A 27,960-nucleotide genomic window follows, 5' to 3' on the forward strand; every position below is an offset into this window, starting at 1 on the left:
ACTTAACAATCATTGCCTTTAACAACTTTGCTCTGATTTTTTTTTTCCTAGCAATTGCCTGTGGTCACCTCCAGTACAATTGTGAGATGCCGTTCATGCAGGACTTACATCAACCCTTTTGTCAACTTTCTTGATCAAAGAAGGTGGAAATGTAACTTATGTTATCGAGTTAATGATGGTATGCATTTTTGAAACATCATCTTAAAAAAACATATTTATGTCAGGTGGTGGTGGTGTTCACCTCTTTAATCTCAGTACTCATAAGGTAGAAGCAAGTAGATCTTGAGTGAAAGACCAGCCTGGTGTACATAGAGAAAGAGACCCTGTCTTGAGAGACCAGCCTGGTGTACATATAGAGACATGGAGACAACACAGGGCTCTAATTCTAACCACTGGGGAGTCTGAGCAGGATGGTAGTAATGGTGAAAGCCTATCTCCAAAGAAAAACAGCCTTTTACTTACTTGATATACAGATAGTCTTTTAGTTCAGAGAGCTGCTGTTGACTTTTTTATACCTTTAGACTTAAAAATAAGTCCATACTTTTAGGCAGACGTGAGATGATCATTTTGAGACAATATTTTACAAGTATATTGAGCATATAAGTGGAATGGTTCACAGTATTGTTTAAGATTTGTTTGTAACCCTGAGTGCTGGGATTATAGGTACATGCTACCATACCCAGTTTATGTAGTGCTGGAGATTGAACCCAGGGATTCTTTCATGTTAGGCAAGCACTCTGCCAGCCAAAAATAATTTAGTTTGAAATTAATTTGTGTAATTTTCCCCCTAGGGTAAAAGAAATTAAGTTCATAGAATACCAGCTGTCTCATTCCCTCACTGCTTTTGAACAGGGTGGGGCGGTACTAGGTTAGTTGAATGCAATGTGATCAGTAACTGAAGAAGTGTGCTCTCTCAGTAACTACTTTATAATTTATATTTGAAGAATATCATATAACCAACAGCATTGTATTGGAATTCTTAGCACTTGGGAGGCAGAGGCAGGAGGTCATCCCTGGACTATACAGAAGAGTCCAGAGCCATCCTGGGCAGACTATGTGAACCCTTGACTCAAAGAGAAGGGGGAAAAAATAGCTTTTTGGAAGATTTTTAATCAAGAGTTGAGACTACAGCTGAGTGGTGTCACATACCTGTAATCTGAGCCCTTGAAGAGGCTAAGGCTGGCCTGGCTACAGAACAAAACCAAGTATATTCTCTACTTTATAAAAATTCAGGAAAGAAAATAGTGTTTAGTTCACCTAATCTTTTTATTGTTGTTGTTTTGAGATAGAATTTCTCTTGTGTGTCCCTGGCTATCCTGGAACTCACTCTGTAGATCAGGCTGCCCTCAAACTTACAGAGATCCACCTGCCTCTGCCTTCCAAGTGCTGGGATTAAAGGCCTGTGCCACCACCACTGGGCTTCACCTTTAAAACCTTGAGTGTATGTTCAGTAATACACAAATGATGTTGTGATAAAAGTTGTAACCTCCTTCATATCCATTGAGCTATTTAATAAACTCTAGTTTTTCCTTTGAGTACATAAAGATTTTAGGTTGGTGGTAGCGGTTGTGATTTATTTCCGTTTTTTTTTCATCACATTTATTTACTGTGTGTTGGAGGTTGGGCAGTGAGGGGCACAAGCCACAGTTCGCACAGGAGATAAGAGGACAACTTGGCTGGGATCAGTTCTCTCCATCCACAGTGCAGGTCTCAGGGATCAAACTCGGGTTGTTGACTTGGCTGCAAGCACCCTGACCAGCTGAGCCATCTTGCTGGCCCTTTGTTTGATTTTTGAGGCGGGGACTCACATTATACCCCATGTTGGCTTGGTATTTATTTGCTATATAGCCTAGGCTGACACCTAACTTGGTGATGATCCCCTTGGCCTCAGTTTCTCACATGCTGGGATTATAGACATGCAGCACCTCACCCAGGCTAAGGATTTTAATCTTTTTTTGTTTGTTTGTTTTTGTTTTTTTTGTTTTTCTTTCTTTCGAGACAGGGTTTCTCTGTGTGGCCTTGGCTGTCCTAGAATTTACTCTGTAGACCAGGCTGGCCTCGAATTCACAGAGATCCGCCTGCCTCTGCCTCCCCAGTGCTGGGATTAAAGGCGTGCAACACCACCGCTCGACCAAAGATTTTAATCTTTAAACAATTACTGAGAGGCTAATTTTAATGACAGCTAGTTCCTAGTTGAGGAGGCACTTGGTGTTGTATAAAGGCAATTGACATTCATGAAACTTGCTGACTCCTCCCGGCTTCCACCCCGAAACACTTGCAGTTTCATTTTCTGGGAACAGCCAGTCTGTATATCTTCTGTGTCAAAGGTGTACAAATGTGTACAAATGTCTTTGTACAATTGTGAGATATAGGAAAACAACTAGCATTTAATGTGAGTACGAGGCTAACCTGCTCTACAAATCGAGTTCCAGGACAGCCAGTGCTAATTCACAGAGAAACCCTGTCTCCAAAAAACAACAAAGAGAATTTAGACAGGATGTCAGGTGCTGGGGAAAGTCACAGTGATTACAGTTGTCAGCAAAGCCTCTTCTTGCCATCTATTGTGAAGGAGTTTAAATGGAGCCCTTTGTTTGTTTGTTTGTTTGTTTGCTGTTTTTCGGAGACAGGGTTTCTCTGTGTAGTTTTGGTGCCTGTCCTGGACCTCGCTCTGTAGACCAGGCTGGCCTCGAACTCACAGAGATCCGCCTGCCTCTGCCTCCCGAGGACTGGGATTAAAGGCATCCGTCACCACCACCCAGCGAATGGAGCCGTTTTTAAAAGCCAATTTGTTTCATTATTTTTTTAGCTTGGAACAAGTTACTTACAACACCCTAAATTAAGAAACTATCCAAATACAAGGTATTGAACTAATTCTTTTATCAATATATTGTTTGTGTTGCATAGTTCCTGAAGAATTCATGTACAACCCTTTAACCAGAGTTTATGGAGAACCTCACAGAAGACCTGAGGTTCAGAATGCTACTATTGAGTTCATGGCTCCTTCAGAATACATGGTAAGATTTCTTTTTCTTTTCTTTTGTTGAGGAGGAGGGTATGGTTTGTTGTTGTTGTTGTTGTTTTGTTTTGTTTTGAAACAGGATCTTGCATTTGTTCAACAAGGCCAAGGGCTTGCTGTGCGAACCTGGTGATCTGAGGCCCTCCCCAGAACCCACATATGTACATGCATGCTCACACACACGTAGTTAGATTCAGATATTCAGAGAGTAAAGGTGTGTGGCGTTCCACTTCAGTGTCTTGTCTGTGTCAAGCAAATTGCAATATAATATTGGGATCATATTTATATTTCATATATTTCAGTCAAATCAGATTTCGGTGTTTTACAAATAATGCTATGTAATCCAAGCACTTAAGAAGTAGAGGCAGGAGGATTAGGAGCTCAAGCCTGCGTTATATGTGAGTTAGGCCACTGGGGTCTATATAAAATCATCTCAAAACAAACAAACCAAAACCAGGGGCTGGAGATACGGTTTAGGAGTAAGAACTCTGACTGCTCTTATACAGGACCCAAGTTGTAACTCTGGTTTCAGGGGATTTGAAGCCCTCTTCTGGTCTCTGTGTGCACTGCATGTAAGCAGCACACATATGTACATGCTGGCATTCACACGTAGACATAAAATAAAGTAAATAAATAAAACAAAAGGCCCAGGCCTCTTAGTTTAGGTCCTCTTTCACTAAGCCTTGATTTCATCTAAGAAGGAGGACTGTGAAAATGACACTAGCATCTAACACCAGCCTTGACTACTAACTTATTAGTGTGCACGCATGCTGTGCACACTAATGTGTGAGATCTGTAAGCCAGACAGCAGCAGCCTCTAATGTCACTCCTCAGGTGCCATTCATAATGATTTTTGCTCCTTTTTTGTTTGAACCAGGGTCTCATTATGTAGCCCTGACTGTCCTGTAACACTTGAGACCAGACTGGCCTTGAACTCATAGAGATCCACCTGCCTCTGCACTTTCTCTGTCAAAGAGCCCATGCATCTACTCTTCCAGCCAGGTGTGGTGGTGCACTTCTTTAATCTCAGCACTTAGGCAGTAGAGGCAGGCGGATCTCTGTGAGTTCGAGGCCAGCCTGGTCTACAGAGTGAGATCCAGGACAGGCTCCAAAACTACACAGAGAAATCCTTTCAAAAACAAAAACAAAAATAGAGAATGATAAAGAAATATGTTCAATAGACAAGTCAATCAAACATAAATGTATAAGTTATCAAATAATTTTGAAGTAAACCACCTTTGTTAGCACTGTCTCAATCAATATCTTTTTTTTTAAGATTTATTTATTTATTATGTATACAGTATTCTGCCTATACACCAGAAGAGGGCACCAGATCAAATTACAGATGGTTGTGAGCCACCATGTGGTTGCTGGGAATTGAACTCAGAATCTCGGGAAGAGTGGCCAGTGCTCTTAACCTCTGAGCCATCTCTCCAGCCCTCGATCAATATCTTAACATTAGGTGTTGCATAGACGTCTCAGGAGTTAAAAGCACTGGTAAACTTCCAGAGGACTCAGATTTGATTCTCAGAACCTACATGAGAGCTGATACCCATCTGTAACTCCAGTTCCCGGGAATCCAACATTCCCTTCTGACTTCCAGGGTGTATGCACATGGTGCACATACATGCAGGCAAAACACCTTACACACACACACACACACACACACACACACACACACACACACACACACAATGATCAGAGCATTGCCAATGTTGCCAGAGCCTTGTGATGGCGTGTATTCTTTCCTGCCTGAAGAGATCTCTTCTGAACTATGAAGACACATTTCCCCTCCCTTACATTTGAAATGGGTAGTGTCTTCAAAACGAACAATCAGTTTTTTTCAAAGGTACATAATCATGTTTTAAAGGACCACTTAAATGTGTTAGCTTAGGCCTTGCTCAGAGTAAATGGAAAGAGGAATCCATAAACAAGGAAGAGGTTCAGCGCTGTCTGCACTTAGCCCGTAATAGTGTTTGTGTTGTAGTTTTGCTGTATGTGACCCCAGCACATAAGGTCAGATGTAATGCTGGTGGATATATTTAATTGAATTCTTTTTCCTCTAGTTACGACCGCCACAACCTCCAGTGTACCTCTTTGTGTTTGACGTATCTCACAACGCAATAGAAACTGGATACTTGAATTCTGTTTGCCAGAGTTTGTTAGACAATCTGGATCTGTAAGTGTCTTAATTCAGCCTAATTTGAAATGGATGTCTTCAAAATGAACAGTTGGGTTTTTTGTTGTTGTTGGGGTTTTTGTTTTGTTTTGTTTTTTTGGTTTTTTGAGACAGGGTTTCTCTGTGTAGCTTTGCACCTTTCCTGGAACTCACTCTGTAGCCCAGGCTGGCCTCGAACTCACAGAGATTCGCCCGGCTCAGTTGGTTTGTTTTAAAGGTACATAATTATGTTCTAAAGGACTGCTTAAATGGGTTAGCTTAGGCCTTGCTTGAAGTAAATGGGAAGGGGAATCTGAGGACCCCCCTCCCGTCACCTTCAACATGCTGCTGTTTCTGCTTCACGTAGTCCTCTGTCACACACCTTTTCTATCGTTTTACCTTCAAATACTTCAAGGCTCTTTAAGGAGAAGATCTTACTCTGTAGTCAAGGCAGGCCTCAAACTCACTGTGTAGCTCAGGCTGGCCTCACATTTTCACCAGTCTTTCTGCCTCAGCCTCTTGAGTGCTGGCATTACAGACATGAGCCACTGTGCTTAGTCATGATATGATTTTTAATTAATTTATTTGTTTATATATGTTTTTTGTTTGTTTGTTTGTTTTTATATCTAGACCCCACAGTTTCCCCTCCCTCCCGTTCATTCCTCCTCCATTTCTCTTCAGAAAAGGGCAACCCCCATGGATATGAACCAGCCATGACATATCAAGTTGCAGTGAGACTAGGCACCTCCTCTTCTATTAAAGCTGAACGAGGCAACCGGGTAGAAGGGAAGGGTCCCAAAAGCACTCAACAAAGTCACTGACAGTCCTGCTCCCAGTGTTAGGAATCCCAGAAAAAGACCAAGCTACACAACTGTACCATATATGCAGAGGGCCTAGGTCAGTCCCATGCAGACTCCCTGGTTGTTGGTTCAGGCTCTGTGAGCCCCTGTGAGTCCATGTTAGTTGATTGTGTGGGTTTTCTTGTGGTGTTCTTGACCCCTCCGGCTCCTACAATCCTTCCTCCTCCTCTTCCATAGGATTTCCCTGAGCTCTGCCTAATGTTTGGCTGTGGGTCTCTCTATCTGTTTCCATCAATGGAAACAAAACTTGCTGGGTGAAGTCTCTCTGATGACAGTTGGGCAGGCACCCATCTATGAGTATAGCCAAAGTATCATTGGGAATCATTTCATTGACTTTCAGTGCGGAGAGGGGCTTCAAGACAGGGTTTCTCTGTTTAACAGTCCTGGCTGTCCTGGAACTCCCTCTGTAGACCAGACTGGCCTTCACCTCACAGAGATCTGCCTGCCTCTGCCTCCCAACTGCTAGAATTAAAGGCATGCACCACCATGCCTGGCTAAAAGAGCTATGTTTTTAATGTTATATACACATGATAGAACTTATAAAAATTAGTGTGAACTTTTAATATAAGAAATGCATAGGTCAGATTTCATCACAGACTGAGTAACTCCTTCACATTGGCCAAAAAGGCATTTTTGTTCTTGTCTGTATTTGTATCTCATGTTCTAGGCTGTATATGGGGATTGTGTGTGGCTGAGAAGGGTCCATTAAGTCACCCAAGCATAGAAAAGGCTGGAAGCTAGTTCCTTTGCCACTAAGAAATTTTGTTCCATATATTGGGTCCTTTAAAACAGATACTTTTGCTCCTCTTTGTTCTTAAAGGCATTAAACAATATAAAAGTTTTATGTAATTGATTTAAATAGATGCAGTAGCTAAATTTACATTGCATTTTAGTTTCTTTTTTTTAAGATTTGTTTTTTTATGTGTGGATGAGTGTTTTGCCTGCATGTATTTATGTGCACTATATGTGTGCCTGGTGCCAGAGGAGGTCAGAAGAGAACATTCAATCCTTCAGTACTGGAGTTACAGACAGCTGTGAGCTGCCATGTGGGTGCTGGGAATTGAACTCAGCACCTCTGCAAGAGTAGTTGGTGCTCTTAACCACTGAGCCATCTCTCCAGCTCCTACAATGCATTTTAAAATGCTATATCATAATTTTTTAAAGCATTCTTTTTCCTGTGGTGCTGGAGACTGAACCAAGGACCTTACACCTATCTGCCACATTCTCCACCACTGAGCTAAATCCCCAGCCCCTGAAGTATTTATTCTTTTGAAAATAACTTGAAATCGGGCCCAGTTTTGTACATATTTTTCAGGTTTTTAAAAAGCTCACATATGCCAAGAAATTATTTATAACTTTATATAGAAGCAGTTGATTGTAAACTGCTGAGAATGTTTTCATGGCAGGTAAACATTGGCTGTTTATGCTGGGCCACTTTCAATACTATTACATTGGATGCTTACATATGACACTTAGCAGAGAAAGAGAGAGAGAAAGAGTGTGTGTGTGTGTGTGTGTGTGTGTGTCTGTCTGTCTGTCTGCCTGTCTGTCTGTCTATCTGTGAACACTGATTAAAACTTCCTTGTGAATTTCTTTCTAGGCTTCCTGGCAACACTAGGACAAAAATCGGCTTCCTAACATTTGATAGCACTATCCATTTCTACAGTCTTCAGGAAGGTCTCTCCCAGCCTCAGATGCTAATAGTTTCAGATATTGACGGTATGTGTTATACACTTAAACTCACTGAGCTGCCTGGAGAATTTTCCTGAGTGTTTGGTGACTCAGGAATGTGTGGTATGACTCTAGTATAATGGAGGAAAATCTTGATTTTTCAGAGCTCAAACCCACTGAATACCTCAGGCTGGCCTTAAACTTGTGTGCCACCATGCCAGGCTGAGGGGAACACTTAAGTAGAAAAATACTAGATTGATGGAGTTTTCAGAATCTTTAAGTCCAATCTCTTATTTTATCAGAGAGCAAAAGGGTTATGGGGGAGAAATGATTTCTGAGCAAGACAAGTTGGTGTCAGAACCTGAGAGATGGAGCCGTGGGGAAAAGTGCCTGAGGGCTCCTCCCTGTGCCACACAGACGACAAATCAGAGGAACTTGAATATAGACTGGGAAGAAAACTAGATATTGAAGCTCAAAAATAGACCCTAGGGAAAGAGTTAATTTTCGATTCCAAGGCTATTCAGTGAGGGAAAGCTAGACACACAAAAGAGACTATGCTGTTTAGAAAATGAAAGTAAGCCAAATGTAGTCCCAGCACTTGGAAGAAGGAAACAGGAGAATTACTACAGTCGAGGGTCAACCTAGTCTACATTCTGAGTGCCAGGGCAACTGAGGATAAATAGTGAGACCCTGTCTCAAAAACAACAACAACCAACCAAAAAAAAAAAAAAAAACTGGAAAGAAGTAAACTTGAGGGCTGGAGAGGTGGCTCAGAGGTTAAGAGCACTGCTTACTCTTCCAAAGGTCCTGAGTTCAGTTCCCAGCAACCACATGGTGGCTCACAACCATCTGTAATGAGATCTGGTGCCCTCTTCTGGCTTGCAGGGATATGTGCAGACAAAACACTGTATACATAATAAATAAATCTTTAAAAAAAAAAAAAAAAGGCCGGGCGGTGGTGGCGCACGCCTTTAACCCCAGCACTTGGGAGGCAGAGCCAGGCGGATCTCTGTGAGTTCGAGGCCAGCCTGGGCTACCAAGTGAGTTTCAGGAGAGGCACAAAGCTACACAGAGAAACCCTGTCTCGAAAAACAAAACAAAAAAAGAAGTAAACTTGAGTTAAAAATATATTTTTTTAAAAAGGCTGTGTGTGGTGGAGCACACCTTTAATTCCAGCACCCAGAGGCAGAGGCAGGTGGACCACTGAGTTCCATGCTAGCCTGGTCTACATAGTGAGTTTCAGGACATCCAGGGCTATGTAGAGAAGCATTATCTTTAAAAAAAAAAAAAAAAAAAAAAGGATAAGAATTAAAAATATAAAACCTGGGGAAAATCTTCTCAAGATTGGATTGACCATGGCTTCTTATAAATAACACCCAAACACAGGCAGTAAGAGGGAAAAACAAAATACATAATTAATCCCAGCACTGACCACTCAGAAGCAACTCAGCATTTGGAAGGCAGAGACAGCTGGATCACTGTGAGTTCAAGGCCAGTTCAGCCTGGTCTACATTACCAAATTCCAGGCCAGCTGGGGCTACACAGTGAAGCCCTGTCTCCAAAAAAAAAAAAAAGAAAAGAAAAGGGCAGGAGTCCAAGTTCAAATTCATCCTCAGCTACATAGTGAATTCAACAGCAGCCTGGAATATGTGAGACCTTGTCTCAAAAACAAAAACAAATTTTTGGTGTGTATGGTAGCATATGCCTGTAATACCAGCCTTTGGGAGGTATTACAGAAATTTGAGACCAGCTTGAAGTATTATATAGTAAAGCCCTATCTTCATGGATATTTGTGGCTGGGGATGTAACTGAGTAGTACGAGTGCTCACTTCACATATACAAGGCACAGTTCATCAGAGAATACTCTGTGGCGTATAGAAAACAGCCCACGGTGGAGAGAAAATATTGGTAATTATATACCTGATAATGAATTTTTAAAAATGTATTTATTGCTGGGTGGTGGTGGCACACGCCTTTAATCCCAGCACTGGGAGTCAGAGGCAGGCGGATCTTTGTAAGTTCGAGGCCAGCCTGATCTACGGAGCGAGATCCAGGAAAGGCGCAAAGCTGCACAAAGGAACCCTGTCTTGAAAAACCAAAAAAAAAAAAAATGTATTTATTTTATCTATGTGTATGTGTCCCTGTGTCTGCTGATGTCTGCAGGGGCTAGAAGAGGGCATTGAATCCCCTGAAGCTGGAGTTACAGATAGTTGTGAGCTCCTGACATGGGTGCTGGGATTTGAACTAGTTTCCTCTGGAAGAGCAACAACCACTGAGCCTTATATCCAACCCTAATAATGAATTCGAAGTGGAGAATACATTCAAAATTTATTTTTCTTAGGAATTAAATTCCTTTTCTTAGATGGAATCAAACTAGGAAGAAAACATAGGTGCACGGAAAATTATAAAAAAAATCAGTTTCGCTTTTTGCCAAGATGGCACCGAAAGCGAAGAAGGAAGCTCCTGCCCCTCCCAAAGCCGAAGCCAAAGCGAAGGCCTTGAAAGCCAAGAAGGCAGTGCTGAAAGGCGTCCACAGCCACAAAAAGAAGATCCGCACGTCACCCACGTTCCGGCGGCCCAAGACCCTGCGGCTCAGGAGGCAGCCTAAATATCCTCGAAAGAGCGCGCCCAGGAGAAACAAGCTTGACCACTATGCCATCATCCAATTCCCCCTGACCACTGAGTCAGCCATGAAGAAGATAGAAGACAACAACACACTTGTGCTCATTGTGGATGTCAAGGCCAACAAGCACCAGATCAAACAGGCTGTGAAGAAACTCTATGACATTGATGTGGCCAAAGTCAACACCCTCATAAGGCCTGATGGAGAGAAGAAGGCATATGTTCGGTTGGCTCCTGACTATGATGCTCTGGATGTTGCCAACAAAATTGGGATCATCTAAACTGAGTCCAGCTGGCTAATTCTAAATATACTTTTTCACCATAAAAAAAAAAATCAGTTTCTATATTTACTTATCAAAAAGTAAGGATTTTAATGCAGGTTCTAAAAGTAATAATGGAGTAAAAGACTTTTGTTTTTAGACAAGGTCTCATGCGCCCTAGGCTGGCCTTGAGCAGGAGTTTTTCTTTTAACAGGGTTTCATAAGCTAGACATGGTAGTGCGCACCTGTGATCTCAGCATTAGAGAGTCAGAAGCAAAAAGGTGATCCAAGTCAGTTTGCGCTACATAGTCAGACCCTGTCTCCAAACCCAGTGAGGGCCTAAGGAGAGCTCTCCCAGTAAAGTGCTAGTCTTGAAAGCCCATGGACCTGAGTTCCACCTCCAGAGCCAACTTAAAAATGTCAGACGTGTGGTGTGCTTGAAAGACACTCAGACCAGATCCCTGGGCCTCGCTGACCCCTGAGTCTAGCCTACCTGGTGAGCTCCAGACCAATGAAAGATCTTGTCTCAAAGGAAGTGGATGGTATTTCTGAAGATGCTACTCAAGGTTGTCTTCTGGCTCCCCTATGCCCTGGCATATACAGCATATGCACATTAAAAATGAAAAACAAGCCGGGCGGTGGTGGCGCACGCCTTTAATCCCAGCACTCGGGAGGCAGAGCCAGGCGGATCTCTGTGAGTTCGAGGCCAGCCTGGGCTACCAAGTGAGTCCCAGGAAAGGCGCAAAGCTACACAGAGAAACCCTGTCTCAAAAAACCAAAAAAAAAAGAAAAAAAAAAAAAGAAAAACAAAACAACAGAGCCAGCCCAGCAAATGAGTAAATGAAAGAATAAATATTCCAAGGCTCACCTAGAGTGATGAGAGCACCTTCTGGTTCACCTGCGTTTGTAGTCCCATTAGTAAGGCACTGGTTTGGAATTCCTTTATCAAGAAGCATCAGCCTTCCGAGTGAATGTATTAGTAAACTATTATTTCATATAAAAACAAAGCATTCTTGCTGGGTGTAGTGGTGCACGCCTTTAATCCCAGCACTCAGGAAGCAGAGGCAGGTGGATCTCTGTGAGTTTAAGGCCAGCCTGGTCTACAGAGTGAGTTCCAGGATAGCCAGAGCTACATCGTGAGACCTTGTCTCGAGAAAAAAAACAAAAAACAAAGCATACTTGTATGTTCTGTTAACTAGTGTCTGCAGAGGTCAGAAGGTAGTATTGGATCCTCTGGAACTGGAATTACAGATGATTGTGAGCCATATGGGTGCTGGGAACTAAACCTGGGTCCTCTAGAAGAGTGGCTAGTGGTCTTAACCACTGAGCCATCTCTCCAATCCCATAGCTGTCTTTCTAATATTAAAAAAGTGTCTTTAACAAGTGTAGTAACCACACACCATTAATCCTAGCACTTGGGAGGCAGAGGCAGGTAGATCTCTTGTGAGTTCCTGGTCAAACCGGTCTACATTAAAAGTTTCAGAGCAGCCAGGGCTACACAGTGTAATCCTATCTCAAAAAACAATAACAGGCCGGGCGGTGGTGGCGCACGCCTTTAATCCCAGCACTCGGGAGGCAGAGCTAGGCGGATCTCTGTGAGTTCGAGGCCAGCCTGGGCTACCAAGTGAGTTCCAGGAAAGGCGCAAAGCTACACAGAGAAACCCTGTCTCGAAAAACCAAAAAAATAAATAAATAAATAAAAAATAAAAAAAGATAAATAAATAATAAAATGAATGCTTCTTTATTCTTTCAGATGTTTTTATACCCATGCCAGAGAACTTGCTAGTAAACTTAAATGAAAGTAAAGAGGTAAGGCCTTCCCTTCCTGCTATATTGAATTGAACACTGAATGCATATTTCTGAAATGAACTTTAAATTTAGCTTTTCTTTGATGTCTTTAAGCTATGTAGCATTTTGTATCTACTCTTAGTTTAAGTTCATTAGATGGACAGTTCTTGAGATCAGTCTTGTACTGATCGTTTCTTAGTCTAAGGCAGCAGATTCTCGGTAGTGGAGCGGAAGACAAGCCTCTTCCAGAAGGAAGAGCACCGAGGAGGCCTGGCCTGCAGGCCGTATGGGCAGAGGGAGGGATGCTGAAAGAAGACTGCTGGGCACTGCACGGAAGCACATAGCCAGGCTGCTCTCAGTGCTTTTGCTTTTCTGATTCACAGAGTGTCATTGGGTCAGTTCAGAAGAATCTCTTATTACCTGCCTGGAAATTGCCATGACATAATACAGTGAGAGGTGAACAGAATGTGTCTGAAGGGGGGATGTTGTCTACCCTGTACCTGCATATATGGCGTAGGATAACATTCACCTAGCAAGTCTGTGCTCCCCACTCTTGTCAGTGGGGGCGGTGCTGTAGCACAAAGTATTTTTTCCCCATTAATTCTCTTTTATCTGTACAACCTAACTTAACTAGGCAGTTGGTTTTGACTTTGTTTTTCTTTTGTAGTAATACTACTAGTTGGCATTGTTACTGGATATCTTAGATTTTGCAACAGGGAAGAGTTAAACTCACTTAAGAGAATAAAGTATGTAAAGGTGATGGAGAAAGCCATGTTTCATGGCATTAAAATAGATAAATTTCTAAATTGTGATGGTTCTTTTGCATATATTCTGGACTTACAGTCTTGCTGGACTATTGCATGTGCAAGAACTGTAAGGCCCCAGTTTGGATGTCTTGCTTGCCAATTTATAATGTTTACTTAAAATGGCTTTCTTGTCATTGACCGACTTCATTGTTTCTTGTAGTGTCCATAGATTCTCTGACCATCATCATGATTCAGTGTCCTGTCTGTTGTATTAGATAATGATTTATTGTGAAAAAAATTTAATTGTAACATTTTTTAGTTTTCTTGCTTTATTTCACAAGCTTGTCCAAGATTTACTGAAAAGTTTGCCACAGATGTTTACTAAGACGCTGGAGACCCAGAGTGCCTTGGGTCCTGCACTTCAGGCTGCATTTAAGCTGATGTCACCAACTGGCGGTCGAATGTCTGTTTTCCAAACACAACTCCCAACTCTTGGCGTGGGAGCCCTGAAACCAAGAGAAGAACCCAACCAAAGGTCATCTGCTAAGGTTAGACCACTAGGGGTATAGCCTGGTCTGTGCTGGTGCTGTTTCTTTGACCTAAGAGCTTGTTTTCCATTGGTTTGTTTTATTAATTGCTTGACTGTGAGGAGGAGGGACTGTAGGTAATGAATAAAGGGTTTCACTGTTACGTCCATATAACTATTTTATTATTTTCTCTACCTGCCTTATGCATCTGTGCTTTATTATCTTTAACATCTTAGGCTTTTAGAAATCCAACCTGGTTTTGATGAGAAAGTCTGGAAGACTAAGAGAATACATTTGCTAGGGACAAAGTGGAACCAAAATGACCATTAGAAGTGGTCATAATAGCTCGGAGATGGTGGTGCACACCTTTAGTCCCAGCACTCAGGAGGCAGAGGCAGGTGGATCTCTGAGTTTGAGGCCAGCCTGGTCTACAGAGTGAGTTCCAGGACAGCCAGAGCTCTACAGTGAAACCCTGTCTTGAAAAACCAAAAAAGAAAGAAAGAAATGGTCATAATCTGGTAGACTAAGAGCCAGGGATTGCTTTTGAGCTCTGTGTGTGTGTGTTAGGAATTTGCATTTCCCAAAAGATAAGAGAAAAGCAGGTCTACCACATAGTTCCCATGTCATTCCTGGCCAGACAGCCTACATTCTGCTGCCTGTTAGAGGTTAGACCTCAGTAACTGATTCATTACATCCTTCTGTTCTTTGTGTATGAAGAGAAGATGCTAATGCTCACCTCATAGGGTAGCGGAAAGGACTAAATACATGCCATGTATGAATTGTTAGCATGTCCCCGGCATATGGAACATTTAGTAGGCTAAAGTTAAAATAGTAATTACTTTTGTCTATTAGAAAATTAATGTACTAGAGGTTTTTCTTTTCTTTTTTTCTTTTTTTTTTTAATATTTTTAATAGTAAACAATAAATATAAGCCCTCAGAAAGTGCTTTAACACTGTGGTATACCTAAGTATATATTTACATTTTTTTTATGAATTTAAAATTTTCTCTTTCTATTCTACAATTAATAGGAAATACATCTGACACCATCCACTGACTTCTATAAGAAATTAGCCTTGGACTGTTCTGGCCAGCAGGCAGCTGTTGACTTATTCCTTCTCAGTGGACAGTATTCTGATTTGGCTTCTCTAGGTATGTTCTTGCATTTCTTTTTTTTTTTGAAACCAGGTCTCAGGTAGCCCAGGATGACCTTGAACTTCCTCTGGGTCCGAGGATGACCTTGAGCTCCGGATTGTCCTGCCATCTCCCAAGCACTGGAATGACAGACTTGTTCTGTCACACCCAGCAGCAAGTTCTTTTTTAATGATTTTTCTAAAAGAACATAAAAATGATGTCGTTATAATGTTCTGTTTTTGAAATGGGGTCTTGCTGTGTTACTCCAAATTTTTTGTTTTTGTTTTTCTGAGACAGCATTTCTCAGTGTAGCCTTGGCTGTCCTGGAACCCACTCTGTATACAGATCAGGCTGGTCTGGAACTCAGATCCACCTGCCTCTGTCTCCTGAGTGCTGGGATTAAGGGTGTGTGCTACTGTGCCTGGCAAGTAGTCTCTGCTCTTCCGGCTCAGTAATTATTCCCCACTCCTACCCTAACACACTCCAACCAACCTCTTGGGTAGCTGGAACCATAGACATGTGCCACCATGCCTGGCCACCCTGGTTATCAGTCAGTTTAATTTGTTAAAATTTGATACTCGTGCTCGCTTCGGCAGCACATATACTAAAATTTGATACTCTTTTTTTGTTTTTTTGGAGACAGGGTCTCTCTACAGAGCCCTGACTGTCCTGGAGCTCACTATGTGTAGACCTGGCCAGCCCCAAACTCACAGAGATCTACTTGCCTCTGCCTCCCAAGTACTGGGAGTAAAATCATACACCATTACAACTGGCATTCTACTCTTAACTTAGTGTAAGGGAAATAGAGAAATTGCTTGCTATACCACTATTATAAGGGAGTAGAATATTCTTTTTGACGGTACCTTGAGAAGTCAGAGAAAAATGTGTGCAGTTACTTTGATATGAAGTATTAGTAGTTACTATTTTAAGGAGTGTATTAAGAGGCTAAGGTGTGTGTGTGTGTGTGTGTGTGTGTGTGTGTGTGTGTGTGTGTGTGTGTGTGTGTAGAGAGAGAGAGAGAGAGAGAGAGATCTATAACATAACTCAAGTTATGTTACCAGCACCACATTGTGGCTCACAACTACCTATAACTCCAGCTCCAGAGAATTTGATGTCTCTGGCCTCTGTAGGTACCTGTACCCACATGTACAAATCTGACACATACTTGCACATAGTTTAATAATAACAATGTCTTTAAAAATTTGTAATAGGGGCTGGAGAGATGTCTCAGAGGTTAAGAGCACTTACTGCTCTTCTAGAGGTCCTGAGTTCAATTCCCAGTACCCACATGGCGGCTCACAACCATCTATAATGAAATTTGGTGCCCTCTTCTGACATGCATGCAGAACACTGTATACATAATAAATAAATAAATAAAATAAAATAAAATAAGAAACTTGTAATATATGTATATAGATATCTATAATATATTGCACACGCGCACACACACACACACACACACACACAGAGACACGTGAATGACAGGGTGAGTAAAAAGAGCTGTGTTCTCTTCCAGGTTGTATTTCTCGGTACTCAGCAGGCAGTGTTTATTACTATCCCTCTTACCATCATCAGCACAATCCAGTCCAAGTGCAGAAATTCCAGAAGGAGCTACAGAGATACCTCACTCGGAAGATTGGATTTGAGGCAGTCATGAGGATCCGGTGCACCAAAGGTGGGAACATTTTTCTTTCTCTCAGGAGGCTTCGTGTTGTTTTTAATACAGTAAAAATAGGTATCATGGGCTGGAGAGATGGCTCAGGAGTTAGGAACACTGGCTGTTCCTCCAGAGGACCTGAGTTCAGTTCCCAGCATTCACATGGCAACTCACAACTGTCTGTAACTCCAGTTCCAAGAGATCTGACACCTTCACACCAGTGTACATAAAATAAAGTTAAATTATTTAAAAAAAAAAAAAAAAGTAGCCTGAACTCAGCATCAGTTTAAAATAAAGTTAAAAAAAATATGTATCACACTGGATTTACTCTACACAGATACATTGCTGAGTTTTAGGATGTGAAATTGTACAATATGCAATTAACGGGAAAAAACTATTATAAACAGGGAATATTGGGGCTAGAGAAATGGCTCAGCAGTCATGTGTACAAACCCACACATAGACACACACGTGCACATGATTTAAAATGATAACAATGAATCTTTAAAAAATAGGGAATATTGTGAATGTATTTAAAACTACTGGGCTGTGTGCATTAAAATGGTAAATTTTATGTTATGTGTGTTATTTCAGTTTTGTTTTGTTTTGTTTTAAAGAGGCCACATCTCCAAAGAAAATTCATGAAGTAAAAGTAAAAGAATGCATAAAGAAAAAGTAAACACATAGCAGTCATGGTGATCATTTCTCATTTCTAGGTCTTTCCATTCACACTTTCCATGGGAACTTCTTCGTCCGCTCTACAGACTTACTGTCTCTTCCCAATGTCAACCCAGATGCTGGGTATGCTGTGCAGATGTCAGTGGAAGAGAACCTCGCTGACACTCAGCTAGTCTCTTTCCAGTCAGCCCTCTTATATACGTCAAGTAAAGGTATGCTTTTGTTTGCATTTATCCTCACAGAAATATGACTGCCCTTGTTTTTGAGACAAGGTCTTACTCTATAGCCCCCCTGGGTTCGGTCCTCAGCTCCGAGAAAAAAAAAAAAAATTCTCTCTAGGCTGGAGAGATAGCTCAGTGGTTAACAATGCTTCCTGCTCTTCCAGAGGCCCCAAATTTCAGTTCCCAGTCCCTATGGCAGTTAACAACTGCCTATCGCTCCAGGGGATCTTACACCTTCTTCTGGCTTCTGTGGGCACCCACAGACATGTAACATACACACACACACACACACACACACACACACACACAAAAATAAAAATAACAGTAAATCTTTAAAAATCCCAGAGACAGGCAGATGTGGGGCCTTCTCGACCAGCCACTCTAAATTGTGAGATCTGGACTAAATACTCAGTACCAAAAATAACAACACCGATCTGACATTGGTGGTGTGGGTAATTACTAAAGGAAAGGTGCTCAGGTGCTGTGGTCTTAAAATGAGAGATTATCTTTTTTTTTTTTTTTTTTTGGTTTTTCGAGACAGGGTTTCTCTATGTAGTTTTGGTGCCTGTCCTCAATCTCGCTCTGTAGCCCAGGCTGGCCTCGAACTCACAGAGATCACCTGCCTCTGCCTCCCGAGTGCTGGGATTAAAGGCATGTGCCACCACCGCCCAGTGAGAGAGTATCTTAATACATAAGGTGAAGAGTGATTGAGGAAGGGCATCTGATGTCAATCTCTGCCTACACATGTGCATGCATGGTACATATGGATATACCAATACACACATACATTCATGGGCACACAAAAATCTTTTTAGAGCTGAGCCTGGTGGTACATGCCTTTAATCCCAGTGCATGGGAGGCAGAGGTAGGCAGATCCCTGTGTGTTCAAGGCTACCCAGGGCTATACAGAACCCTGTCTAAAAGAAAAAAAAAAAAATTCCCTTTATTATGCTGGGGATGTAGCCCTGTTTGCCCAAGCGTACACAAAGTCCAGCTCTATCCCCAGTGCAGCATAAAACAGACATGGTGGGGCATACTGCAATCCCAGCACTTGGGAGTGGAGGCAGGACAATCAGAGTCATCCTTGGCTATGTATGAGACTGTGCCTAAAATACATAATTGATTAATGAGGCTAGAGTTATAACTTGTGGTGGAACATGTACTTAGCGTGTGAGAGGCTATGGTCACAATGCTCAGCACTAAAAATAACCACAGATCTGGCATTTGGTATTACCCAGAGGTTTTCCTAGTGGTCTTTTTATTAATTGATTGCTGTTGTGATTACCAAAGAAAAGGTACTACTGTGATACTCATTTTTAAATTTTTTTTTCCCCCGTGATTGAAAAATTATGCTGGTCATGGTGACACACACCTTTAATTCCACCACTTGGGAGGCAGAGGCAGGTGGATCTCTATGAGTTTCAGGCCAGCCTGGTATAATTTTTGTTTTGTTTTGTTTTTCAAGACAGGGTTTCTCTGTGTCGTTTTGGTGCCTTTCCTGGATCTCATTGTGTAGACCAGGCTGGCCTCAAACTCACAGAGATCCACCTGGCTCTGCCTCCCAAGTGCTGGGATTAATGGCATGGGTCACCACCGCCCAGCTCAGCCTGATCTAAGTAGTGAATTCCAGAACAGCCAGAGCTCCATAGTGAGACCCTGTCTCAAAAAACAAACCAAACAAATATATATAAACCTGGGACTGGAGAGATGGCTCAGCAGTTTAGAGAGCTTGTTGCTCTTGCAGAGGCCCTGGGTTTGATGCCCAGCACCCACATGGTGGCTCACAACCACCCAAAACTCCATTTCCAGAAGATCTAATACCCTCTCTGATCTGAGGGCACCAGGTATGTACATGGTATACATATATACATGCAGGTAAAATATTTATACACAAAAAATAAATAACTCTAAAAAATATTTTTTAATATTTATAAAATTGCTGCTGGAAAGGTGGCTCATTGACTGAGCCAGCGGTGGTGGCGCTCGCCTTTAATCCCAGCACTCAGGAGGCAGAGGCAGGAGGATCTCTGAGAGTCTACAGAGTGAGGTCCAGGACAACCAGGCTACACAGTGAAGCCCTGTCTCTGAAACAAAAAACAAAACAAAAAACAAACAAACAAACAAACAAAAAGCATTGATTGTTCTTCCAGAAGGCCCAGGTTCAGTTTCCAGTACCCACATGACAGCTCATAAGCATCTGTAACTCTAGTTCCAAGGGATCCTATGTCCTCTCCTGGCACCAAGCACAGATATGGTACCCTGACATACATGCAGGAGAAACACTCATAAAATACAAATAAATAAAACCAAGCCGGGCGGTGGTGGTGCATGCCTTTAATCCCAGCACTTGGGAGGCAGAGCCAGGCGGATCTCTGTGAGTTCAAGGCCAGCCTGGTCTACAGCGTGAGGTCCAGAACCACACAGAGAAACCCTGTCTCGAAGAAAAAAAAAAAAAAGAAAAGAAAGAAAAAGAAACATGAGGAAATAAATAAAACTTTTAGAAGGCAGGGAATTTGTTAGGCATAGTTGTGTGCCTCTCTAATCTTAGCAGTCAGGAAGCTGACACAGTAGGCTTATGAGTTGGAGGCCTGCCTGGGCTGTGTCTTGATCCTATTCAGGAAGGAACGAGAGAGAAAGCTAGCATATTATCAGCGTTCAACTACAATTTCTGCTGTCTATTTAGTAATAACTTAGAGGAGTTTTATCATTACCGTATAAAACCTGAAAATATTTTCTGATATTTTGTGGTGCTATCCCTGCTTTCTATGTGACCTTCTTGGTCATAAGTGCAAAAAGAAATGATTTTAGGGGCTGGCAGGGTGGCTCAGCAGGTAAAGGTGCCTGTCACCAAACCTGATGACATAAATTTGATCCCTGATGCCCATGGGGAGAGAGCCAACTCGCAGATGTTATCCTCTGACTTATCTGATAAATATTTTTTAATGGGAAAAAGAAGTGACTTTAACATAACCTTTTAAAAAAGAAAATAGCTATTGTGTTTTTCCCTAAAGGTGAAAGAAGAATTCGTGTCCATACTTTGTGTTTGCCAGTAGTTTCCACTCTGAATGAAGTCTTTCTTGGAGCTGATGTTCAAGCAATTTCAGGATTATTGGCCAATATGGGTAAGAATTGTTATCTGTTTAAATATTTTACATCATACCATTAAATACATACATATGTTTTAGTTTTTTTTTTTTTTTTTTAAGATTTATTATTTATTTATTATGTATACAGTATTCTGCTTGCATGTATCCCTTCAGGCCAGAAGAGGGAGCCAGACCTCATTACAGATGGTTGTGAGCCACCATGTGGTTGCTGGGAATTGAACTCAGGTCCTCTGGAAGAACAGCCAGTGCTCTTAACCTCTGAGCCATCTCTCCAGCCCATGTTTTAGTTTTACTTAAAGTTGTTACCTTAGACGTTTCGATGTTTGAGTGTATGTCTTTTTCAATGAAAAGGTCCGCTGGGCGGCGGTGGTGCACGCCTTTAATCCCAGCACTCGGGAGGCAGAACCAGGTAGATCTCTGTGAGTTCGAGGCCAACCTGGGCTACAGAGTAAGTTCCAGGAAAGGTGCAAAGCTACACAGAGAAACCCTGTCTCAAAAAACCAAACATACAAACAAAAAATAAAAAACAAAATAAAATTCTATATTTTCTTCTGAACCTTTATTTTTTAAAGATTTTTTTTTTTTTTTTTTTTTTTTTGGTTTTTTGAGACAGGGTTTCTCTGTGTAGCTTTGCGCCTTTCCTGGAACTCGCTTTGGAGACCAGGCTGGCCTCGAACTCACAGAGATCCGCCTGGCTCTGCCTCCCGAGTGCTGGGATTAAAGGCGTGCGCCACCACCGCCCGGCCAATTTTTTAAAGATTTTTAAATTATTTTTATTTTTACTTTATGTGTATGGGTATTTTTCCGGCATGTATGTCTGTGAATACTTGTGTGCCTGGTATCTGAGGAGGCCAGAAAAGGACATTGGAGCTCCTAGAACTACAGTTAAGGATGGTTATAAGCTGGCATGTAAAAGTGCTGGGAACTGAACCTAGGTCATTTGCAAAAGTAGTAAGTGCTTCTAAGTGCAGAGCCACCTCTGCAGCCCCTTAAACAGCATTTCTTATATAAGTGTTTAGTATGAAGACTTGTTGGAACTGTTGCTGATAGTGCTTTATTAGCCCTGCCTTGGATCACAGATGGCAATGAACTGTGAAGCAGAGCTTCTTAAACATCTGCACCCTTAACAGCTGACTCCTTGCACTCAAGAATATTTTATGCAGCCCCAGGTGTACAGTGTAGGATAGGGATATACATATACAGATCACATTTTTATTGATGATGAATCATAAAGAAACCTTAAAATAATTTTTGGTATATGTATACTTTCTCCATTTACTAAATACAAAAGCAAAATTGCATATCAATGAAATGGATGTGCTTGTCTATTTTTTCATGAATTAAACCTTGGATATCTAGGATGTGGAGTATTTTCAGCATTTCTTGGAGTTGATCTGTATTTTGGTTTTATTATCATCAATGCTTAGAGAACTGCCTCATATATAAATACATAACACAAAATAGCCAAAATATATTTAGGGCCATTATTCTGTCCTAATCTCAAGATTAACTTATTTGGCCAGGCAGTGGTGGCACATGCCTTTAATCCCAGCACTCAGGAGGCAGAGCCAGGCAGATCTCTGTGAGTTCGAGGCCAGCCTGGTCTACAGAGCGAGATCCAGAACAGGAACCAAAACTGCACAGAGAAACCCTGTCTCGAGGGGAAAAAAAAAAGATTAACTCATTTAACAACTTTTTATGAAACTCAACTCAGCAACTCAAACAACAGTTTTCAAAAATGAAACATTCTAATGTAATACAATCCAAAGCTACTTAAATGTTGAGGCAGGACAGAAAAGTATTGAATGTGCATTCTTCCTAATTAAACCATTGTGTCTTAGAAGAGCAGAAAACCGTGTTTGTACAACACTGCCATCCATTACACACAGGACCTGGATCTGAGCCCAGAGGTCTCAGGTCTCAGTAGTTCAGCTGTGTGTTCAGAGTAGAGGCTACAGCAGCAAATTTCACACAGTGCAACATGGCTGAACGTTCCCAGAAACACCTTGAGTTTGTTGTGTGTGTGTTTGTATTAACTTCTGTTTGCTCCAACTTCAAAAACCTTTTGCTAGTGCCAGATTTTTTTTTTTTTTAATCCCCAACATTCAGTTACATGACCCCATCTGGGGTTTCAAGGCATTTGGCTATAAAGAGAGTTGGAATCAAATTTGACATTAAAAAAACTAAACATATGTTACTTTCAAACATATGTTCATGACCTTGCTTAAATCTGCTATGAAAAAATTCATTGGGCCATTATGCGTGGTGGTGCATACATTTAATCCCAATACCTGGGAGAGAGAGGCAGGCAGATCTCTGAGTTCAAGGCCTGCCTGATCTACAAATGGAGTTCCAAGACAACCAGCAGGACTGTTGCACAGAGAAACCCTGACTGGGGGGGGCGGGGCGGAATTCTTTGGGCTAGCATGATGTCTTGACAGGTAAAGGTATTTGCCTACCAGCCTGACTACCTGAGTTCAGTCCCTGAACTCACATGATGGAAAGAGAATGCACACACATGATGGAAAGAGAACTGACTCCTGCAAACCAGTGTGTGTGTGTGTGTGTGTGTGTGTGTGAGAGAGAGAGAGAGAGAGAGAGAGAGAGAGAGAGAGAGAGAGAGAGAGAGAGAGATCTGTTCTGTTTTGTTACTTTGTCCTTTCCAGTAGAATCACCGACTTCCTGTCCTGTGTCTGTCTTGTCCCTACTCTCCCTCACTAGCCGTTGACAGGTCAGTGACTGCCAGCCTGAGTGATGCCCGGGATGCTTTGGTGAACGCTGTCATCGACTCTCTCTCAGCTTACCGCTCTTCAGTCCTGAGTGGCCAGCAGCCAGGCCTCATGGTTCCTTTCTCTTTGAGGCTCTTCCCACTTTTCGTGTTGGCTCTCCTTAAACAGGTGAGAAGACAGACTAGCACAGTAAGAATGTTAAAAAGCTGTTTATGCCTTGAAATCCTAAATGTTGTGTAAGTAGCTTTAAACCAGTTAAATTTTCTGAGGATGGGAACCCTATCATTTATTGGAGCATTGAAGGGATTTATAGCCAGAGAAATTTATGGGTAATTTAATGCAAGTGTCTCACATGTAAGAGATAACTCACTTGTCAAGGATTCAGTGTTGTGACCACAAATTCAAATGATAACTAGCTTTCCAAAGAAAGAACTGGAAATTGTGCTGTTGGTATAAGAAACCACATGTGTACTGCTTGTTCTCACTCATACCAGAAGCTCAGAAACAGCACACGGACTCAAAGAGCAGAATGACAGTTGGTAGAGACCGAGGAGTGGAAAGAATGGAGATACTGGTCGGGGGATGGGGGGGTGGGGACAGTGTTATTAGTGAGACAGGAGAGTCCTAAGTGTGCACAGTATGAGTGAAGTGCCTGGGCATGCCCAGCATGCATGTAGTTCTGGAAGTCCCAGAAGTCTTTACAACCAGGCTCTTCTCTCGAAAGCCTTTTTCTGTACTGTCACTTGATTCCACGCCAGCTCGCCAGCTCACCTGTGTGACGTGCAGCTCTGTCAGCCCCTCCCATCTCACAGCACGTGACTCCCCTCATTCCTCACCCCTCCGTGATTTTTCTATGCCCTTATCACTGACTGCATAGTTTGCTTATTCATTGGTTTTCCTTTTTTTGTTGTTGAGACAGGGTGTCACTATGTAGCCCTCAATGTCCTAGAGCTCGCTTTGTAGACCAGGCTGGCCTTGAACTCACAGAGGTCCACCTGCCTCTGCATCCCAAGATGTTACACCCGATTTTATTTCTCCTTTTATAGGAAGTAAACCAATGAACACTATTTAGTCCCAGCACCTAGTATGTAATAGACACTAAATAAATGAAAAAGATTTTAGTGAATCATTTCACCTGTAACTATATATGCAGTGATTATTTATTTTAACTTTGTTTTAAATTTGTTTTATTTTATATGCCTGGGTGTTTTGCTTGCATGTGTACCTGGTGCCTATGGAGGTCAGAAGAAGATTACAGATCTTCTGGACCAGTTATGGATAGTTGTGAGCTGTCATATGTGTGCTGGGAACCTAATGTGGGTCTTTTGCAAGACCAGCCAGTGCTCTTAACCACTGAGCTATCTCTCAGGTTCCTATTACTTTATATTTACAGATGAAGTAACTCACTAAACTCTTTCTCACGCTGTACCAGCAAAGCCTCTATTACAATTACCTAGGCCACCAGCTTTCAACACGTGCTGATTAATGGGCAGCCCCACAAGTGCAGTTGTCCTGGGCATAAAAGCTGGCCTGGGTTCTTTGGGACAGTGAGCACAGACGAACACCAAGCACACACTCCTCAATGAGTGACGTGTGACAGTCTGAGTTAGGTGCAGTGAGGGGAAAGCCGCGGCTGTCAGTGTTTTTCCTGAGTGTGCCAGCAGATGCCTGCTCACCTGAGCCTGCCTTGAGAGGCTTTCTGCTCACATTTGGCTCATTGTTCCCTGCCTGTACTCTTTTCCACCAATTGGAACACTTTAGTACATGACTTCTTTTTTTTTTTTTTTTTTGGTTTTTCAAGACAGGGTTTCTCTGTGTAGCTTTGCGCCTTTTCCTGGAATTCACTTGGTAGTCCAAGTACATGACTTCTTAAAAGATATTTTCAAGGGATAATATGAAATTTATTTATGATAAATTTGCTAATTCTGTCTGAAGATCTTTGAGCAACTGACATTTATAAAATCCTGTCTTTTTTTAATATTGGGGGGTATGGTTTTTGTTTTATTACAGAAGTCTTTCCAGACTGGGACGAATGCACGCCTAGATGAACGAATTTTTGCCATGTGTCAAGTGAAAAACCAGCCCTTGGTTCACCTTATGCTCACAACACACCCCGGTTTGTATAGAGTTGACAACCTCTCAGATGAGGTAAGATCAACTCCTCGTTCTGTGGCTTCTTCTGAAAGTTGTTAAGCCTAATTATATTCAGTATGGAAGTGAGAGTTTGCTACTTAATTCTTTGTTTTTTTCAAGGTAAATATACAGAAACTTTGATTTTTAGGGAAGTTCCTGAAAATGGTGATTTTAAGTTTTCTAAGACAATTCTCTCTTTCTCTAGTTTTAGATTTAAAGATAAGTTACAGATATGCTATAGAAGGTGTCTCAGTTTCTGTTGCTGTGCTAAAACACAATGACCAAAGGCAACTTGACAAGGAAAAGGTTTATTTCAGCTAGTAGTTGGTAGTTCATCATGCAGAGAAGTTAGAGCAGGAACTCAAGGCACGAACTGATGGGAAGGCCAGGGAGGGGTGCTGCTTCCTGGCTTGCTCCTGGTGTTTGCTCAGCCTGCTTTCTTACACACCCCAAGACCACTGCCCACAACTGGGCTACTCTCACATCACTCACTAATTGAGAAAAGTGTCCCACAAGCCAATCTGGTGGGGCATTTTCTCAGTTAAGTAGGTTCCCTCTTCTCGAATGACTAGGCTGTGCCAAGTTGACATAAGATAGCCAGCACAGAAGATTCTTACATACCCTAGCCAATCTCCCCTAATGTTTAATTTTCTAGTTAGCTGGGTGGTAGCCATATATATATATGTATGTATGTATATATATATACACACGTGTGTGTGTGTGTGTGTGTGTGTCTGATGTCTCTAGTTCAATGACTTTGGGAGACTGAAGCAGGAGGACCACTTGAGCACATGAATTTGAAACAGCCTGGAAACAGACCCTGTCTCAGAAAACAAAATCCAAAACATTTTAAAATAAATACAAAACTATATTACATTTGTAAAATTCAAGAAAACAAAACTGTTGGGAGTAGTAGTGCATACTTTAATCTCAACACTCAAGAGGCAGAAGCATGCAGTCTCTATGAGTTCAAAGCCAGTCTGGTCTATGTGACATGATCCAGGACAGACCAGGCTTCATAGAGAGACCTTCTCTCAAAAAGAAAGAACAGAGAAAATTAATTAGTATATTATTAGTAACCGAATTCTAGATTTGGTTTGTATTCATTACTGTCACTTATCTGTTCACTATGTATCATTTCATTGAATTTATTTCTTTTAATAATAGTTAAAAAGCCAAGCTTGGTGGTACATATCTAATCCTAGCACTTGCATGGTGGATCAGGAGTTGAAGACTAACCCGAACTATAAAGGGAGTTCCAGACCTGCCTGGCTCTCTCAAAACCAAAAACTTGGAGCTGAGGATGTACTCAGTTGGTAGAATGCTTGCCCAGCATGCATGAAGCCTAGGTTCCCTATTGAGCCCTACATAAACCCATCGCGATGGCTCATACCTGCCGTCCCAGCACTTGGGATATGGAGGCAGGAGGATCAGAAAAGAAGTCCAAGTTTACCTAATGATCTGGTCAAAAAACAAAAAAGGGGCTGGAGAGATGGCTCAGCAACTTAAGAGTTGCTCTTCTGGCTGCTCTTCCAGAGGACCCAGGTTCAATTCCCAGCTCCCACATGGCAGCTCACAACTGCCTGTAACTCCAGTTCTAGTACTTCTGACACCCTCACACAGACATGCATGCAGGCAAAACACCAATGCACATAAAAAAATAAATAAACAAACTATAAAAACAGCAACAAAAGGTGGGACTAGACTGGAGAGATGATTTGCTGGGAATGTGCTTGCTGCACAAGGGTGAGGACCTGAGGTAGTCCCCAGCACTGGTATGAAAGCAGAGGAGAACAGCATGGGTCTGTAACCCCAGCACTGGTGTGAAAGCAGAGGAGGACAGCATGGGTCTGTAACCCCAGCACTGGGAAACAGAGGCAGGAGGATCCCTGGAAAGTGCTGGCCAGCCAGCTAACTGAGTCAACATTGGGTTGACTCTGGGTTCATTGAGAGCTGGTCTCAAAGAATAAGATGGAGAGTAATGGAAAAGACACCTGCCAGTAACTTCTGGCTACACACACAAGAAATAAATAGGATCAGAATTTGATTTCAGTTATTAGAGTCACAGTGGCTTTGTTTAATATACATATTACTCCATCTTTGCCATGGATAATTGATTCATCTAATTAAAGTCTAAGCTCTGAGAAGTCAAATTCATTTAATTATACTTGTCATTTAACTATAGCTCTAAAGAGCTGGGCATGGAATCACATGCCAGTAATTTCAAAATTTAAGAAGAGGAGGCAGGACAATCAGAAGTTCAAGATCATCCTCAGCTATATAAGAAGTTTGAGGCCAGCCTGGGCTATATCAGACCCTTTTTCCAAAAAGCACTGAAGCTGAGGGTTTGGCTCAAAGGTTAAAATGCTTATTGTGGAAGCATGAGGACCAGATTTCAGAACCCACATGAAAAGCAGGGCATGCATAAAAAACAAGAAGCAGGCATGTCAGCCAGCTATAATTCCATCACTCTGAAGACAGGCAGCAGATCCTTGGAACAAGGATTCCAGATAACTTACAGCTAGCTAGTTATCTGGAATTGGTGAGCTCCAGGTTAAGCAAAAGACTGCCTTAATAAAGTAAAAGGCATCCAACACCAATTGTGAGCTTGTACACAGGCGCACACATGTGAACACATGCCATATACATGTACAT

At 41.9% G+C, this 27,960-nt stretch overlaps 2 protein-coding genes across 2 annotated transcripts in view; both read left to right on the forward strand.

The window, feature by feature from the left end:
- The window catches only part of Sec24a (SEC24 homolog A, COPII coat complex component), a 66,920-nt gene that overhangs the window by 30,490 nt on the left and 8,470 nt on the right, over positions 1 to 27,960 (forward strand). The window contains exons 8-19 of the mRNA XM_052757941.1: positions 52 to 178; positions 2,905 to 3,014; positions 5,083 to 5,195; positions 7,635 to 7,753; positions 12,341 to 12,396; positions 13,463 to 13,669; positions 14,678 to 14,798; positions 16,297 to 16,455; positions 17,154 to 17,327; positions 20,348 to 20,458; positions 23,165 to 23,340; positions 25,183 to 25,320. Of these exons, the coding sequence (XP_052613901.1) occupies positions 52 to 178; positions 2,905 to 3,014; positions 5,083 to 5,195; positions 7,635 to 7,753; positions 12,341 to 12,396; positions 13,463 to 13,669; positions 14,678 to 14,798; positions 16,297 to 16,455; positions 17,154 to 17,327; positions 20,348 to 20,458; positions 23,165 to 23,340; positions 25,183 to 25,320 (1,611 nt within the window). The remainder of the gene's footprint in view (positions 1 to 51; positions 179 to 2,904; positions 3,015 to 5,082; positions 5,196 to 7,634; positions 7,754 to 12,340; positions 12,397 to 13,462; positions 13,670 to 14,677; positions 14,799 to 16,296; positions 16,456 to 17,153; positions 17,328 to 20,347; positions 20,459 to 23,164; positions 23,341 to 25,182; positions 25,321 to 27,960) is intronic.
- Positions 10,126 to 10,679, forward strand: LOC128122400 (60S ribosomal protein L23a-like). Its single transcript, XM_052757942.1, has one exon. The coding sequence runs from the start codon at positions 10,141 to 10,143 to the stop codon at positions 10,606 to 10,608; it is 468 nt and encodes a 155-aa protein (XP_052613902.1). The 5' UTR covers positions 10,126 to 10,140; the 3' UTR covers positions 10,609 to 10,679.

The sequence above is a fragment of the Peromyscus californicus genome, unplaced genomic scaffold (genome assembly GCF_007827085.1).
Source record: "Peromyscus californicus insignis strain IS unplaced genomic scaffold, ASM782708v3 Scaffold_3__1_contigs__length_106647218, whole genome shotgun sequence".
NCBI classification, from domain to species: Eukaryota; Metazoa; Chordata; class Mammalia; order Rodentia; family Cricetidae; genus Peromyscus; species Peromyscus californicus.